We start from the raw sequence: 17,505 nt of genomic DNA on the forward strand, positions 1-17,505 counted from the left end.
TAGTTCTATTATTTCCATTTTACTAAAAAGAAAGAGGGGCACAGAGAGGTTAAATCACAAGCTAAAGATTACAAAGCCAGTTGAGTTTTGAAATATGATGTCATGGCTGGGTGCTAACGACAATCCCTCAGTCTAATGATTGTGCCGGGCAGTGGTGGCACACACTTTGAACCCCAGTACCGGGGAGGCAGAGGCAGAGGCAGGCTGATCTCTGTGATTTAGAGGAATTCCAGTACAGCCAAGGCTACATAGGCTCTTTTTCACAAACAACAAGAGGTGGCTAACAATAAAAGAAGACAGGTAGTTACCAACCTGTGTGGCCTTCACACGATTCATATGCATGCACTCCATACATATGCACATGCACACACACCATACACACTCCAGACACATACAACCAGAAGTCCTATCAGGCAGAGAACTGATCGTTGTTTTAACAGGTGAAAAGGGGCACCTGGCCTTCCCTCTCACCTCATCTTACTTTAGTTTTTAGATATAGACCATATTCACAGAGTGTTTTCCAAACAGGCAAAGAGGCAGGTGAAGACCTGGGAGACTGGGTGGGGGGCTGTTAGAACCTGCACTGTGTGTGTGGCCAACTGGTGGCCGCAGTGGGTATGTAGACAATTATGTCGGATGAGGTAGGGTGAAGGGGGCCATCCCTGCGTAAGAATCCTGGTGAGGACAGAGGACAGCACAGTGGGGTGGGAGGAAAAGGTGGCTCAGAAGAGCATGTTCTGCTCTTTCAAAGGACCTGAGCTCAGTTTCCAGCGCCAGGTTAGAGGGCTCAGGCTCCAGGGATCTAACACCCTCTTCTGGCCTCGGAAGGCACTTTCACATATTCCTGAAGCCACATACACATAAACAATAATTCTGTAAAAAATAATCCTGGCCCCACTCATTGCTTTGATGAGACCGGTAATCCTTCCACAGCCTTTTCAGATCTCCCCTCCCCCAAGCCCTGTATTTCTCCAGGGCTGAGGTGGGTTGAACTGCTCACAAAATTGGTTCAACGGGCCAGAGGCTGGGCACAGCCCTGTGGAAGTATCAAGGAGTCACAGGTGTCCTTCATTGGGAGTGAACCCAGGGCCGTGGGCTCTGCTTCACACCGGCGCCGTTTCTCTGGGAGCTAACAAACTGCCTTCCCTCTTTCATCCATTTCCCAAAAGTAACTTGCAAGGCATCTTGGTCAAGGGACAAAGACCACTCTAGTTCAGAAGCCCTTGGATTCAAGTTTTTTCATTTTTATTATTTTTTGTTCTTTTTAATGTCATGCAATATTTCACAGTCCCAAGCCCACGTTTTTCAAACAAGATAGGAAAAAAAGGAAAAAAATTTTAAAAAGATAAAGGAAAAAAAAAAGAAGCAAGGGAATCGGTCGGTGGTGGTGGTAATTTTTTCTCTTTTTTCTTTTGTTATTTCAAGCAGGACCAAATGTCAGGAAAAAAAAAACCGTTTTCTCAATCATTTTTTTTTGTCCTTTTAAAAACTGTTAGTGTTATTTTCTTGTAGTTGAACTCTGCAGGCAGTAATAAGTTTGGCGTGGCCCGCAAGCACTCCCGTGGGTCTGAGAAGTGTGTAGGGCGTGCAGCCGTCCCTCCGGCTCGCAGCCACCTCGGTTTCGTTCACCGGGAAAACGAAAGATTCAATCGAGATGATAAAACTCATCAATAGAAGCTATTTTTGTTTTTCTCCCCGGTTTTCTTTTTTAAAAACGTTATTGTTTATCATTTGCGGTGCGCCCGCACTGTACGGGCGCTGCGGGGGGCGGGGCGGCTTAGCACCAGTCGTCCTCGCTCTCGCTGTACGCGTCGTGCGCGCCCTGCGGGCTGTGCGCGGCCGCGGCGCGCCGTGCCCGCGTAGTAACCATTGGGCAGCCTGCGGCCGTGGCGCGGTGCGCGCAGCCCGCGGCGCGCGGAGTCCTGGGCGACCGCGGCGCGGGCTCGTGCGCGCCCCTGGCGGCTCGCGCGGGCTGTCGGGCTCCGTGTAGTCGGCACCGCGCGGCCGCGGGCCCTCAGGCGCATGCGCAGGCCAGCGCGGCGCACGGCGGCAACCCGCGGCGAGCCGCCAGGGGCGCTGGGGGACCCGCCATTCTGCGCGCCGCAGGCTGCGCGGAGCAGGCGAGTAGGACACAAGCGGCCGCGGGGTGCAGGGGGTCTGGGGGAGCTGGCGGCGGCCGCGCCGCGGCGTGCTGGTGCCGGACGTAGAGGGGGCTGGGCTTCCACTGACGGAACTACTGCCCTACACGAAAATCGAAACAAAGGAAATCAAAAGCAAAGATACCACGGACCAACCAGGAGCACACGGGGACACACAGACGGGAGGGCGGGCGGGCGGCGGGACGGAGAGGCGGGGAGGGGGGGGCGGGCAAACCAACACAACAGTGAGGAGAGAAACGAGAAACGAGCTTCGTAAGTTTCCGAAGTCACTCACAGGCGTCCGCAGGACACGAGTCGCAGGGAAGCCGGGCCAAGGGGAAAAGCAAGAGTGGCGGGCTACCCGCGCCCCGCCCCGGGCGCCTCCCAGGCTCGCCCCCACCCGTCCCACCCACTGAGGACCCGTCTCTGCCCCCCACCCCGGCTTCTGGTCAATCTGGGCCTGCCACACGCACCTGTCTGTGTGTCGCGTGCTCCCGACCCTCGCTGGGCGAGCGGGACCAGCGCTGTTCCCGGGCCCGCGCCCGGCCGGTGTCCGGCCGCTCCTGTGCGTAGCGCTCCCGGTCGGGGGCCGGGGGATGATGGTGATGATGGTGGTGGTGGTGGTGTGGCCGATGCTTCCGGTCCTTGGGCCGGCCCCGGTCCTGGTCCCGATCTTTGGAGGGCAGGTCACCCGATTGGGTGGTCATGCTCAGATCTGTCCCCAGGCCTGAGTGGGGAGTGGGAGACGGTGGTGAGGGAGGAAGAAGGGACCACAGAGGGAAGGGAGAAGTCTGGTGAGGTAGGACCAGGAGTGCCCCCATTGCAGCAGCCCTTGGTTTCCTTCCTTTTCACACCTCCACCTCTTTATTTTTTACATCTATTTTCAGCCACCTCCTCCCGCGGTGGCATGCATCTGAAAGTGTGACCTTCCACCTCACGAGTTCCAGGAATCAAACTCAAGTCTTCAGGCTTGGCCGCAAATGCCTTTACAGGCTAAGCCATCTTGCTTGACCCATCCCTTTTCTTAGTGTTGAATATGACCAACTTAAGACTTTGTACATGTTAGTCGCCTACTACCAGACACACCCGGCCCAGTCTTTTTTCTTCCTTTTAGCATTTTCTCCTTCTCTGTCTCTCTGTCTCTGTCCTGTGTGTAAGAGGGTATGCTACACTTGCAAAGGACCTAAATTCAATTTCCTACACACAAGTCCGGCAGCAGGAGATCCAACACCCTCTTCTGGGCCCTGGGGGGCGCATGGGCACGCGCGCGCGCGCGCGCACACACACACACACACACACGCACACGAATTTTAAAATAAAATGCAGCTGGCCATGGTGGCACACTTTGAATCTCAGCACTCGGGAGGGAGAGTCAGAGGCAGACATCTCTGAGTTTGAGGGCAGCCTGGTCCACAGAGTGAGTTCCAGCACACCCAGGGCTACCCAGAGAAACCCCTGCCTCAAGGAACACAACTAAGGAAAACCCCTAACCAAATGAATAGCCAAGGCATGCCTTTAATTCTAGCATTCCAGAGCTAAAGGCAGGAGAACCTCTGTGAGTTCCAGGCCAAGGACCACAGAGTGAGGTCCTGTCTCAAAACTATTTTGGGATGTATGATGTGTGTACATAAGTGTGGATACAAGTGTCACAAAGTGAGTGACGATATTGGGTATTGGCCTTTATCTTTTATCTTGTTTGAGACAGGGTCGCTAGTTGGTCCAAGAGCTTCTGGGGACTCTCCTGTCTCCATCTCCCATCTCACGGGCTGGGATCTCAGATGTGCACTACGTCATCTGTCTCTAAGTGGTTCTTTCCAAACTCAGGTCTGCTGCTTGCCTGGTACTTGCTTTACCTTTTGAGCCTCTTCATGCTCCACCTTATTTCATTCAAGGACAGCTTCTCACACTTGGGAGTCACTAAGTGACTTAGGCTGGCTAGCCTGTGAGCATCAGGAACCCACCTGTTTCTGCCTTCTCAACACAGGAGTATCAGATAGGCCCTGCCACAGCTGGCTTTGTACATGGTGCTGTTGATCTTAAGTCAGGTCCCAGAGACATCGCCTGTTTGCTTGCTTCTCTCCTCCTCTCCTTTTCTCCCTGGTTTTTCCTCTTAATTTTTTATTAATTTATGAGTGGTCTGTGTGTATATATGGTGCATACCAAAGAGAGGTCATTGGATCCCATTACAGATGGTTGTGAGCCACCATGTGGTTGCTGGGAATTGAACTCAGGACCTCTGTGAGAGCAGCCAGTGCTCTTAACCACTGAGCCATCTCTCCAGTCCCTTCTTTTTGTTTTTTTCTCGACAGGGTTTTTCTTGTGTAGCTCCAGCTGTCCTGGAACTTGTTCTATAGACTGGGCTGGCTTTGAACTCAGAGATCCCCCTACCTCTGCCTCCAGAGTGCTGGGATTAAAGGCGTGCACCACCATGCCCGTGTGCCACCATGCCAGACTCCTTTCTTTTGGAATCTGGGTCTTACTGTGTATCTTGGCTGGCCTCCAACTCCAGATCCTAACCCTCTATCTCCCAGCTTCTCCCTTTTTGGCATCAGCTCCTCTTCCCTGGCCTTCTATTTCTTTAAGGACTGATCCTCTGTTCTGGGTCCTGTGGTAGCCTACCTGTGTCCACATCAGTGTATCGGCCCAGAGAGCGCTCAGAGGTGCGGTGGCCACGGTCCCGGCGGCGTTGGTGGTACCGTTGGTTCTCCTCAGGTGGTACCCGCTCTAGTGAGTAGTCATCCAGTCGCCGGGCTTTGGGTCCCAGCACGGAGGCTGAGCGCTTCATGGGGCTGGTATCAGAGATGGTCTGGGGGAGGGGCACAGGTATGGGCAGAGTTAATGGCCAGCATTTTCACGGCCTGCTCCTTCCAGCCCTGCAGTTATACCTGGCTGACTGATGACAGAATCGGAGTGTGTGAGCATCCAGGGATTATGTCCGGGGCGGGCAGTGGGGGGTTTGAGTGTCTGGCTTGCTGGCTGCAAGGGTGGAGTCCTACAGATACTTAAGTCCAGTGACAGGACTGTCGCTGCTTCTCAGGGTATGTGATGGACTTTTGGCCAGAAGGCCCTGGCTAACCCCTTGCCTTGCTTTCCAGGAGCCCCTGGTGCTCAAGCTAGCTGACAAGAAGCATACTTTGCTTGCAGATTGCAAACCTGGGAGCCCTGCTTCTCCTTGGCCCGACTCTCCTGCCCCTCATGCCCATCCCCAACTCTGGCCCCTATCCCCCGGGCCCAGCTTGGGCTGCCCTCGCAGTGGAGGTATGGATAACATTCTGAGTCTGCATTTACTGTCCCAGAATCCTTGATCTTGCCATGGGCAATCTTCAGTTCTCTCTGTAGCAGGCAGAAGAAGGAAGATGGGGCCAACTGGACCAGGCCTGCTCCAACTTGTGCAGGACCCAGCCCAAGGCAGGAGCTAAGGGACCTGAGGCAGTAGGCCACTGGTCACTGGTTAAGCTGGGGGAACAGACCCCCAAGAAATGGGCAGGGTGGGCGGATAGGCCTCTTGGAGGCTCTGAAGACAAGTGGGGTGCAGCGCGGCCCCTTGCACACACAGGACACAACACACAAGGAAGGGGTTCCATGGGGGAGGGATGGGGTGGGGTTTGGAACGAAAGGGTAGGGTAGAGGGTAGGGGGAGATGGTGGGAGCTGTCACAAACAGGGCAGGGAGGGAGAGGGGCTGGAGCCAAGCTGGCCGGGCGCGGTACATACACTGAGGTTATTTCCACGTGGCCGGCCCCTTCTCCTCTGTCCCAGCCCCACAGGATGGCGCACACAGAAAAAACAGAAAGAAGGAAATAAATATAAAAGGCAAAAGGGATGGTGAGTGGTGGGTGGTACATGGAGGAGGGTGGAGGGTGGAAGAAAGAGGTTAAAATCTCCGGTGTTGAGTGAGGGGGTGCCCCAGGACCCGGCTGGCTGTCCCCCGCAACGGGCACAGAAGAAACAGGAGACAGACAGATGGCAGAGACACGAGACTGACAGATGGGACAGCAAGGCCACAGGCTCCTGGCCCGTTTCATGCGATACACTGCAGCCCGGCGCCCCTCCCCCGCCTCGCCCCAGCTTCGCTCAAAGCTTCCAGGTGGCCATCAGCCCAGCTTGGCTCATCTCTGTTTTGGGACCAGCAGGCCAGGCCTGACAGAAGGGACGGGGCAGCTACATGCACCCCAAGGTCACAGCAGCCAGAGGCCAGGCCCTTGGGCCATGATGACCCAGCCAGGTGCGGCGAATATGCTAGGTAATGCAGGGTAAGCTGCCCCAGCCAGACATGCCTGCCCCTCCTCCTGCCCCACTTCCCTCCTTTCCCCACACACTGTCTTGTCCTCAGTAGCAGCCTGGGCTTTATCCCCACTCCCTGATGCGCAGTAGCCAGGCATGCTTGTCTGTTCATCCGCATGGGGATCTGGCTTTCCCTGTAAGGGGCTGGAGTAGCTTAGAGAAGCAGCCACACTGAGACACACATACCAGGTACATCCAACCCTCCCAGACAGGCGACAGAATATAGGCCCCAGCCATCCCAGGCCCATCCAGACTCGGCTTTCAGATTCCTCAGACATGCCCTATTCCTGAAGGCAGCAGGCCATGTGCATGCATATGAACATGCCTGTTAATCCTGGGAGCACACAGGTGCATGTGCATGTCTGTACAAGTGCACGTAAGTGGTATGTGTGTGAAGTGCAAAAGGGTTGCTGCGGTGGGACCCAGGTCTGCCCATGCTAAGCATGGGACTACCAGGAGCTCCACCCTCCAGCTTTGGAGTTAGGATTCTAGTTTTCTTTTTCAAGACTTATTTATTTATTATATGTAGGTGCACTGTAGCTGTCCTCAGACACACCAGAAGAGGGCATGGGATCCCATTACAGATGGTTGTGAGCCACCATGTGGTTGCTGGGAATTGAACTCAGGACCTCTGGAAGAGCAGTCAGTGCTGTTGACCACTGAGTCATATTTCCAGCCCTCTAGTTTTCTTTTTTAAAAAAATAATTTGTTAACTGTGTACTTGTGTGTGAGTTTGTGCGCCTGTGTGTAGGTGCCTGAGGAGGCAGGAAGAGGGCACTGGGTCCCTGGAGCTCCAGTTACAGGAGGCTGTGAACCGTCATGTAGTGTAGGTGCTCGAAACCAGTCAGGTCTTCTGCAAGAACTGTGCACGCTCTTACCCAGCAAGCCACTTCTCCAACTAGTAGTCAGGATTCTTAAGTTTTGTTTTGAGTCAGCATCTCACCCAGCTCAGGCTGGCCTCAGACTAGCTATATAGCAGTGTCTGACTTTGAACTCCCGATCTTCCTGTTTCCACTTCCCAAGTGATTATGGGATTACAGATATAAGGCATGTTACTTTGTTTGAGATACAGTCCAGGTCTGTAGCCTATGCTGGCCTGGACCTCCTCTTTCCTCAGCCTCCTGAGTGTGTGAGACACCACATGCTGTTGCAACAGGCATTCCCAAAGGCGCTCTCACCAGAGTTGGACCCACCCCTCCCTTGGTGCTCTCAAATAGGGCAGACAGAAGCCGCTTGGCAAGGGTCTTCCATCTCTCTCTGGCTTATGTCAGGGAGAGGTCAGTAGGGACAGGCTCTGAAGGAGTCAGGAAGGGGTGGTCTTCCCCATATCCCACCCACAAAGCTGCAGATGGTTCCACCCAGGCTGGGGTTCCCAAAGGAGAGGGACAGGAGCCTCAAGAACTTGTGTGGGGATAGCCCAGGATCCTGCAAGCTCTCACCTGGTTCTCTGCTGGGAGGCGGGGCATGGAGGCGGCCCTGGTCTGGCCTTCCATGGGGAGGTAGTGTTCGCTGTCTGAGTAGCCATCAGTTCCCATTTCTCTCATCTCCACAGACTGTCAGGCAGAGAGTGGGGTAGGGTGAGTCTGGGACCTGTGTGTATGGGAGAAGCCTTTCTGCTTGACCACCCAGCCTGGGGTAGGGGGAGGCAGCACCTGGGAGTTGGGCTGGCTGTTAGGCATGTCGATGGGTGGCCCTCGCTCTGGGCTCCAGGTACCAGTCTTCTGGAACATCTCCTGTGCCCGCTGGGTCACCCAGGACGGGCTCTCCTTCATGCTGCTTTCTTGAGCCATCCTGCACAGAGGCCAGAGGCCAGAAAGGGTGTGCATCCTCTGGGCTTTGGAACCTGGGGCCTGATACCCACCCACAACTGTCCAGTTGGAGACTCACAGGCCTCCTCCGGGGTCCAGCTGAGTAGAGGAAAGGGCGTTCTGGCTGGGTCCTCCCTCCTGTGTTGGCGATGGAGGCTCCATGCGCTGGAACATGAGTGGTGTCCGGTTCTGGGAAGACGGGAAAGCAGTATGTGCAAGGAGAGAGAGCTGGACAGAGCTAGTACCTACTGGAAGCTGAGGCAGAGCCTGGGTGCTGGGGGCTGAGCCCAGGGCCTTGTTTTAGGGCAGTTCACTACCAGGCCTCCAACTCCAGCAAGTCCTTCGTGACCCCCACTCACACACAGGTCTAATCTGTCTGCTAATCTACCCGGTTTTGTTTGTTTGGTTTCTTTTTTTAAAGGGGGTATTTTTTTTAAGGTTTTATTTATTATATATAACTACACTGTACTGTTCTCAGATACACCAGAAGAGGGAATCAGATCTCATTACAGATGGCTGTGAGCCACCATGTGGTTGCTGGGATTTGAACTCAGGACCTCTGGAAGAGCAGTCAGAGCTCTTAACCACTGAGCCATCTCTCCAGCCCTTGTTTGGGTTTCTTTTTTTTTTTTTTTGAGGGGCATGGGGGTCTCTCTCTCTCTCTCTCTCTCTCTCTCTCTCTCTCTCTCTCTCTCTCTCTCTCTCTCTCTCTCTCCTCTCTCTGTAGTCCTGGCTGTCCTGGAACTCCCTGAGTAGAACAGGCTATCCTGTAACTCACAGAGATCTGTCTGCCTCTGTTTCCTGAGTGCCCTAATTAAAACTTTTCTTTTTAGCTTTTATTTATTTTTTGTGCTCCACATGTTTTGTGCACACACGCCACAGCGAATGAAACCCAGGTTTCATTCAAAGACAAGAATCTTTACCCACTCAACTGTTTCTGGAGACCCTATCTAACTTTTTTTTTCTCTCTAACTTTTGACACTGTGTTCCACAATGTTATCATCTATAAAGTTTATGCTGGACCCAGGCAATCAAGTTTTATACACACACATATACATACACACACATACATATGTATACATGTATATATGTGTATATATATATATGTAGACATATCTATCTATCTATCTATCTATCTATCTATCTATCTATCTATCTATCTATCTATCTATGTGTCTGTCTGTCTATCTATCTATGTTCCAGCCACATTTATTCATAACTAAACCCTTTACTATGTTCAGCTTCCACATTCAACACCTCCAACCAGTACAGAGACCTCTCTGTGCCTTTCTCTCTGTGCCAGCGTGTGTCCAGTGGACTGTCCCTCCTGTACATAAGACCCCTCTTCTTCTCCAAGGTCATTTTGGATAAAAGTCGGAGTTGCCCCTTCAGTCTCCAGGGTTTAGCCTTGTACCTCCCTACTCTCGTCTCCTCTCACTTTTTCTTTGCTGTGTTACCCTGACCTCTTTAGTATTCCCTAAACTCATCATGCAAGGTCCAGCCTCAGGGCCTTTGTAAAGCTGGTCTCCCTGCCTGGAATGCTGTTGTATAACATCCTTCTCAGATTGAAATATTCCCTCCAGCAGGGAAGTTCTTTAAGGCACAAGGTAAACAACTCTAAATAGCCAAAGGAAGTTCCTGAAACTGAGCAGATTCACCTAGCCTCTCCTTGCCCAAGTAAGCAGTCATGCTCAGAGGGGTCGAGCTGCTCCAAAGACCCAGTGTTAAGAAAAGCTGCTAGAAAAATAAGTCTAGCAGAACTGCTTCAGTTTAGACCAACTGAGTCACTTGGGAAGGACTCTCTCCAACCTGCTGAGCTGCTTACAGGCTGTGCAGTATGCTCTGGCTTCCCAGCTATTGTGAGCTGTCACCCATGCTGGGGTGGGTTTTGGTGTCTTTGAGTCATTTCTGCTTCTTAAGTAACCCTAATAAAACTCATGATTCACCAAATGGGACTTTGGTGATATCTGTACCTCGGTCTAAGGTGGAAAACCTATCTGGGGTGAGTGTCACGTCATTCCAGGATACGTTTTGTCATACAATAAATGTTTTCCCCTGAATATAAACCCCTCCATTTCTTTCTATCTAGTTGAGCTTGAACTCACAAGAGGTCTGCTTTCCTCTGCCTCCCCTGCCTAGTCCTAGTGTTGGGATTAAAGGCAATGCACCGCCATGCTTGACCCCCTTCTCTTTTAAAAATGTTTTACTATGTGTGAGTCTTCTGCCTGCACATACATATGCGCGCCACCTGTGTGCCTGATGCCTGAGGACCCCAGGAACTGGGGTTACAGATGGTTGTTGGCCGCTGTGTGGGTGCTGGGAATTGAACATGGATTCTCTGCAAGAGCATCTGGTGCTCTTAATTGCTGAGCTAGCTCTCCAGCCCTCTCTCCTCCTCTTCTTCCTTCTCCTCCTCCTTTCTCTCTCTTTCTGAGACAGATTCTTAGTATACTATGTTGTCTTGGTTTGACCTAGAGCTCCCTATGGGGCCTCTAGACCAGGCTGGCCTCAAACTCATGGAGATCTGTCTTCCTCTGCCTTCCAAGGGCTGAGATTAAAGGTGTGCACCACGGCACCTGGTCTCCATGGTCTCCAGTTCACTTTACTTTTTCTTAAGATTTATTTTATTTCTATGAGTACACTGTAGCTGTCTTCAGACACACCACAAGAGGGCATCAGATCTCATTACAGACGGTTGTGAGCCACCGGGTGGTTGCTGGGAATTGAACTCAGGACCCCTGGAAGGGCAACCAGTGTTCTTAACCACTGAGCCATCTCTCCAGCCCCCAGTTCTACTTTGTGAAAGTATTTATCTTGCTATTTTATGTGTGTAGGCCTAAGTTGTGTGTGTGTGTGTGTGTGTGTGTGTGTGTGTGTGTGTGTGTGTGTGTACACATGTGTACACCATACATGATCAGGTGACCACAGAGGCCAGAAGGGGGCTTCAGGTCCCCTGGAACTGGAGTTACAGGCAGTTGTGAGGCACTACACTACATGGGTGCTGGGAACTGAACCCAGGTACTTGCTCTTGCCTCATAACCACTGAGCCATGGCTCCAGTCCCTCCAGCCCCCTGACCTCAGATGTTTGCTCAGCTCTCACCTCCTCAGGGAGGGTGTCCTTGACCATCTACTCACACCTCACAACCTGGCTCTAGCACTCTATATAGTTGGCTCCACTTTCCCCAGTGGCACAGTTAGCCACCATGAAAACAGTCTTAGTCGTCTGAGGCTGTTAGCATTTCCCCAGCTGGAATGTCAGCTCCCTGGGGCAGGCATCCAAGTCAGGGCCTCAGACAGGGACTGCCATAGGCAGACACCCAGCACCAGATGGTGCCTGAAAGTTAGCAGGTAGGTGTTCCTGAGATGGCCCAGGCTCACCACACTTCTTGTTCTGACTGGTTCCCACAAAGACACACAGACCCAGCACCCCGCTCCAGGCACCCCAGCGATGGGAGTACCTGCTCCTCTCTCATGGCCTGCAGCTTCTTGGCCTTGCTCTGCCGGTAGTACTCCATGATCATCATGGCTGCGTAGATCTTACCCACTGTCAGGTCCGTGGCTGTGGAAGACAGGTAAGCTCTCACATGGCTCGGCCTCCTGGCCGAGGCTCCCCCCGCCCCTCCCTGGGTTTGTTCTTACACTTGTGAGGTGTGACCAGCAGATCCAGGGTCTTCTGAGACAGGTTGGGCCAAATGGCCATCATTTCCTTGCGGAGCTCTGCGTCCATTTGCTGCTTGTCAGCTCCACCTGCAATGTGATGTGGACAGAGATGGTGAGCGCCACACAGAGCTGGCCTTGGGGGCCACTGTGGGGCCACTGCCAGGCCACAGGCCTGGTTAGAGACGTCACAAGGGCCAGGATCCTTATCTTGGCTTCCATTTCCAACTGCATTCCTAGGGCTGGCTACCCCTACTGCCTCAGCTTCCCCATCGGTGGAAACCATGAGGATGACAGCCAGTACTTGCCCTACCTGGGTGTCTGCTAATCCAGGCAGTGTACGTGGGTGCCACTTTGGGACAGCGCCTCCAGGCCATTCCCACCACAGTGCTTGTCCTCTTGACTCAGGCTGGAGGTCAAATCCATGAATGGGTTGGCGCCAGAGTTTTGGGAGGGGGTTACTTTGGGTGCTGGGATGGTACCCAGGACCTTGCATATACTAAGCAAGTATATGTGTCACTGAACCACACCAAAAAAAAAATGTCTGGTATGGCACCCTTGTTCCATGTTTGAGGCACTTGATTTTGGGACCAAGAAGTCTATCAGTCAGGTTGTAGTGTACTCCAGTACTCCATTGTTGTAACAAATGGCCCCCATTGTAGGTAGTGTGCGTGTGTGTGTGTGCGTGTGTGTGTGTGTACGTGTGTGTGAGCGCATGTTTACTTGTGTGCCTTCTGTGGCGGTCAGAGGTGAGACTTGGCTGTCATTCCTCAGGAGCCATCTACCTTGTTTGTAGAAAGAGGATTTCTCATTGGCCTTGAATTCACAAACTAGGTTAGGGTTCCCAGAGAGTCCTGCGTCTCCACCTGCCCAATGCCACACAGGTTCTAGGGGCTAAAAGGACTCTTGTTGCACAGCAAGCACCTTACTGAGCTGTCTCTCAGCCCCTGGCCTTTTCCCACTCTTGTACACTTTTGAAATAACATTTATTTATTTGTGTGCTTGTTCGTATGCGTGTGTGGATATGAGGAAGTCAGAGGACACTTGGGGGAGGTAGTTTTCTCTTTCCACCATATTGGTTCCAGGTCAACAGCTTTACCTGCAGGTGCCCCAGCCCCTGATTTAAACATTTTATCTTCTTACTGTTTTTTATTTATGTATGTATGTATTCATTCATTCATTTCTTCATCTGGTGTGTTGGGGCCTGAATTCAGGACTTGCACATGCTAGGAAAGTCCTCCACTGATGAACCACACACCAGTTGTTAATTTGAGTAGACGGAGCTGGGCATGGTGGCACTTGTCTGTAAACCCAGCCCCGGAGGATGGAAGTGGGAAGGTCAGAAGTTCTAGGCCAGCCTCCGCTACACAAAAACTGTAAAAGCAAAACTTAATGTTGTAAACATTAGGGAGGCTGAGGCAGGAGAATTGAAAGTTCAGGCGTGGGGCTAAGGAGATGGCTTAGTTGTCAGGAGAATGTGCTGTGTGTGCACGAGGACTTCAGTTTGGATGACCAGCATCCGTGGAAAGGGCTGCACATGGCTGTATGCCAGCATGGAGGGTAGAGATCCTGAGAGATGGCTGGAGGCCTGTGTTGCCCAGGCCCCTTGGTGAGTAGCTGTGGCCTTAGATGCTCAGACTTTCCGAATCACAGCTCAAACATGAGCAAGAGGGCAAGCAATGGGGTAGGTACCTGACATCTTTTCTTTGGCCTTGGCACATCCACTCATGGGCGAGTATACCCGGATGTTCATGTTTACATATAACACACACATGTACACACACACACACACACACACACACACACACACACACAGGAGAAGGAAGGAAAGGGAGAGGGAGAGGGGATGGGAAATGAACGAATTATAAAATGAGTTGAAAGTTGGCCTTGGGCCTGGAGAGATGGTTCAGAGGTTAAGAGCACTGACTGCTCTTCCAGAGGTCCTGAGTTCAATTCCCAGCAACCACATGGTGGCTCACAACCATCTGTAATGAGATCTGATGCCCTCTTCTGGTGTGTCTGAGGACAGCTACAGTGTACTCATATACATAAAATAAATGAATAAATAAAAAAAATTGGCCCAGATAGCTTAGTGAGAGCCTGTCTCAAAAGGAAGGGTTGGGGCTACAGCTCAGTGCGTAAAGTGTTTGCCTTGTGTTCTAATGCTAGTGTCAGGAAAAGGGAGGGAGTGTGTAAAGCGGTGTTGAGAGGCAGGAACATGATTAGATCTCATCGGGGTGGCATCTCTGTGATTATACCAGGATGCTCCCTCTGCCCCCACATGCCACTGTGCTGACCAGGGCTGTTACGAGTGGATGGATGTGTGCCTCATGGTCTTGGGCTTTGTTAAATCATATCCAGTCCGGGGAATGTCACTAATGATGGAACACAGACCAGAAACCCAGTGACCTAGGACAGGAGCCTGGGCTACCCTGGCACAGCTGACGGAAGCTGGCAGCCCTCTCTACTCTAGTTCCATTGCCATGAGATGTGACCTTTGTTAGAGCAAGTCTCCAGCCCCTCATTCCAGCCATGGGGACATGAGCACAGTATGACGTGCCACTTGTAGGATTCACAGCAGTATGGGGACACTCCATGTTCCCTTCACTCTGTCACCCAAAGGCTGGGGCCAGGAGGGCCAGGGAGCCATTTCCAAACTTATCTTTCCTCTGGGGATTTGAGGCAGGGTGTCACTAAACAGCAGAACCCAAAATCCTTCTGTGTGACTGTGAACACTGACTCTTTTCAGTTCTGCTCTCGCCGACTGTGCCATGGTGCCCAGCTTCTGAAGGCAGGCCTGTCTTTCAGGGACTCTGATCGACACAGGACACAGTCCCAGTCCACAAACAGGACATGGACAGCAAGGAAATGACCCACTTTGGTTTGAGCCATGGGAAGCTTGGGACTGTTACAGTGACTGGCTTTGTCATCATGACGGCACCTGCGTGGTCCTGAAACTCCACCCACACAGGCCCCCTCTACCTGCGCAGCCCCCTGGAGCAGGACTGAAGTGCCAGACACTGCAGGCTTGGTGGTGTGGCTCAGTGGTGTATCTTTTCTTTAGCGTCCTAGTTAACTTTGTCATTTTGATACAGCCTAGCTAGAATCCCCCAGAAGAGAGTCTCAAGTAAGGGAGTACCAGTGATGACTGGCCTGGGGCACGTCGGTGGGGATTTATTTCAACTGTTAACTGTGAAAAAGGGCTCAACCCACTGAGGGCAGAGCAATTCCCTGAGCAATTCCTGGATTATACAAGGAAGCTAGCTAAGGGCTGGGTATGCTCAGTGGTTAAGAACACTTGTTCATGTAGAGGACCTAGTTTCAACTCCTGTACCCACAGGGCAGATCGTGACCATCCATAACTCTAGGCCCAGGGGATCTGACTTCTTCTTCTGACCTCTACATGCAGATGGTGCATGTGCATGCAAGCAAAAGACTCATACATATAAAATAAACAAAAAGAGAGAGAAAGCTAGTTAAGGTTTGGAGGGATGGCTCAGTGGTCACGGTCACGAAGACATGCTGCTTTTGCCAAAGACCCAAGTTCTGTTCCCAGGACTACAAATACGTGTAACTCAAACTCCAGGAACACAATGGGCCTGACACCCTCTTCCAGCCTCTGCGGGCACCAAGCATACACATGATGCATAGACTCAGACAAAACAGTCATATGTATTAAATAAATAAAAACTGTGAGGAATGGTAGTCACATCTCTATTCCCAGTGCTTTCGAGGGAGAGGCAGGTGAATCTCTGAGTCTGAGGCCAGCCTGGTCTACCCAGGAGTGGCAGGTGGCACATTGTCTGATGACCGGAGTTGGTTTGCTCTTTTTCATTATATGGCTTTGGGAGGCTGGACTCTGATCATCAGACCCAGTGACAAGTCCTGCTGAGTCATCTCTTGAGGAATCCACCTCATCTTCAGGGTCAGGGCTCACAGAGACCTGCCTGCCTCTGCTGGAATTAAAGGTGTGTGCTACCAAAGCTCAGCCTAAATGGGTTTTTTAAAAAAGACTTATTTATTATATATAAGTACACTGTAGCTGTCTTCAGACACACCAGGAGAGGGCATCAGATCTCATTACAGATGGTTGTGAGCCACCATGTGGGTGCTGGGATTTGACCTCAGGACCTCTGGAAGAGCAGTCAGTGCTCTTAACCACTGAGCCATTTCTCCAGCCCCTAAATGGTTTTTTAAAGCATGTTTTATATAACCTCAATCAAACTGATTATATGCATGTTGTGTGTGTGTGTGTGTGTGTGTGTGTGTGTGTGTGTGTGTGTGTTCGTGCCTGTGGACTCTTGTGAAGGTCAGAGGAAAACTGCAGAAGTTCACTCTCTTTTTCCACCATGTGGGTCCCAGGGATCAAATGTAAGTTGTCAGCCTTTAGAGCTTTGTGTATTTGTGTGTGCATATTTGTGTGTCCTCCGTGCACATGTGTGGCCCCACATAACTTGCAGAGGCCAGACCAGGTGCCCTTCTCCACTTGCTCTATCTTATATCTTGAGAGAGGGTCTCTCTCTGAACCTAACACAGGAGTTACAGGCATGTGCAGCAGCACTGCTGTAGGTAGTGTGTGTGCACACTCGTGTGTGCACGCAAATGTGCCTGCTAGTGATTTCCAGGCTCTCACTATGGCATGGCAAGTGCTTTGTATTCAATGGGCCGTCTCCCCTGCTATAACACTTGTGTTTCAAGTCATGAAACCTGTATTTTGTATGTGGCCCAGCTCTCTGATGCAAAAAAACAAAGAAACAAACCCTGATGTTCACAGAGGTCAAGGTTCAGAGTAATGCCAGGGGAGATGGGCAATTTGAGTCTGTACAATGTAAATTGACGTTACAAAAACAAACACCCGCTTCTGCTCCCTTGGGCTAAAACAGGCAGCGGTGGGGTGTGTGTGTGTGTGTGTGTGTGTGTGTGTGTGTGTGTGTGTGTGTATGTGTGTGTGTGTGTCCATGTACGTGTGTACCTGGGTCCTAAACAGTGACACACAATTAGATGCCTACCAAGTAAAACTTGCCATGTGATCTACAACCCCCTGGGTGCCAGACAAGGGTGGGGCCTCTTTCCTCTTCCTGTGACTCCTCTTGCTACTCCTGTACTGGTCTCTTTCTCCTCCTTACACAGTTTATTTTTTTTCTCTAGCCCAGGCTGTCCTTGAACCATGATCTTCCTGTCTTAGCTTCTTTTTTTTTTTATTTTTTTTTAATTTTTTTTATTATTATTAACTTGAGTATTTCTTATGTACATTTCGAGTGTTATTCCCTTTCCCGGTTTCCAGGTAAACATCCCCCCCCCCCCTTCCTTATGGGTGTTCCTCCCCCAACCCTCCCCCCCATTGCTGCCCTCTCCCCAACAGTCTAGTTCACTGGGGGTTCAGTCTTAGCAGGACCCAGGGCTTCCCCTTCCACTGGTGCTCTTACTAGGATATTCATTGCTACCTACGAGGTCAGAGTCCAGGGTCAGTCCATGTATAGTCTTTGGGTAGTGGCTTAGTCCCTGGAAGCTCTGGTCTGTCTTAGCTTCTTAAGTACTGAGACAACACACCCTCCTGGCTACTGTATTTTGTGTGACTTTAAGACGCCAACTCTACCCCAGAGCCTGTCTTCTTCCCT

General features: G+C 51.6%; 1 protein-coding gene across 1 annotated transcript in view; it reads right to left on the bottom strand.

Annotated features, from left to right (window-relative positions):
* Positions 1 to 1,226: 1,226 nt before the first annotated feature.
* Positions 1,227 to 17,505, bottom strand: part of Cacna1a (calcium voltage-gated channel subunit alpha1 A) — a 295,849-nt gene continuing 279,570 nt past the window's right edge. The window contains 14 exon segments of the mRNA XM_032887650.1: positions 1,227 to 1,831; positions 1,833 to 1,897; positions 1,900 to 1,956; positions 1,959 to 2,062; positions 2,064 to 2,109; positions 2,112 to 2,241; positions 2,612 to 2,865; positions 4,758 to 4,944; positions 5,852 to 5,887; positions 7,861 to 7,974; positions 8,074 to 8,212; positions 8,309 to 8,418; positions 11,689 to 11,789; positions 11,870 to 11,977. Of these exon segments, the coding sequence (XP_032743541.1) occupies positions 1,778 to 1,831; positions 1,833 to 1,897; positions 1,900 to 1,956; positions 1,959 to 2,062; positions 2,064 to 2,109; positions 2,112 to 2,241; positions 2,612 to 2,865; positions 4,758 to 4,944; positions 5,852 to 5,887; positions 7,861 to 7,974; positions 8,074 to 8,212; positions 8,309 to 8,418; positions 11,689 to 11,789; positions 11,870 to 11,977 (1,505 nt within the window). The 3' untranslated portion in view covers positions 1,227 to 1,777.

This window comes from Rattus rattus, chromosome 17 (genome assembly GCF_011064425.1).
Source record: "Rattus rattus isolate New Zealand chromosome 17, Rrattus_CSIRO_v1, whole genome shotgun sequence".
NCBI lineage: Eukaryota > Metazoa > Chordata > Mammalia > Rodentia > Muridae > Rattus > Rattus rattus.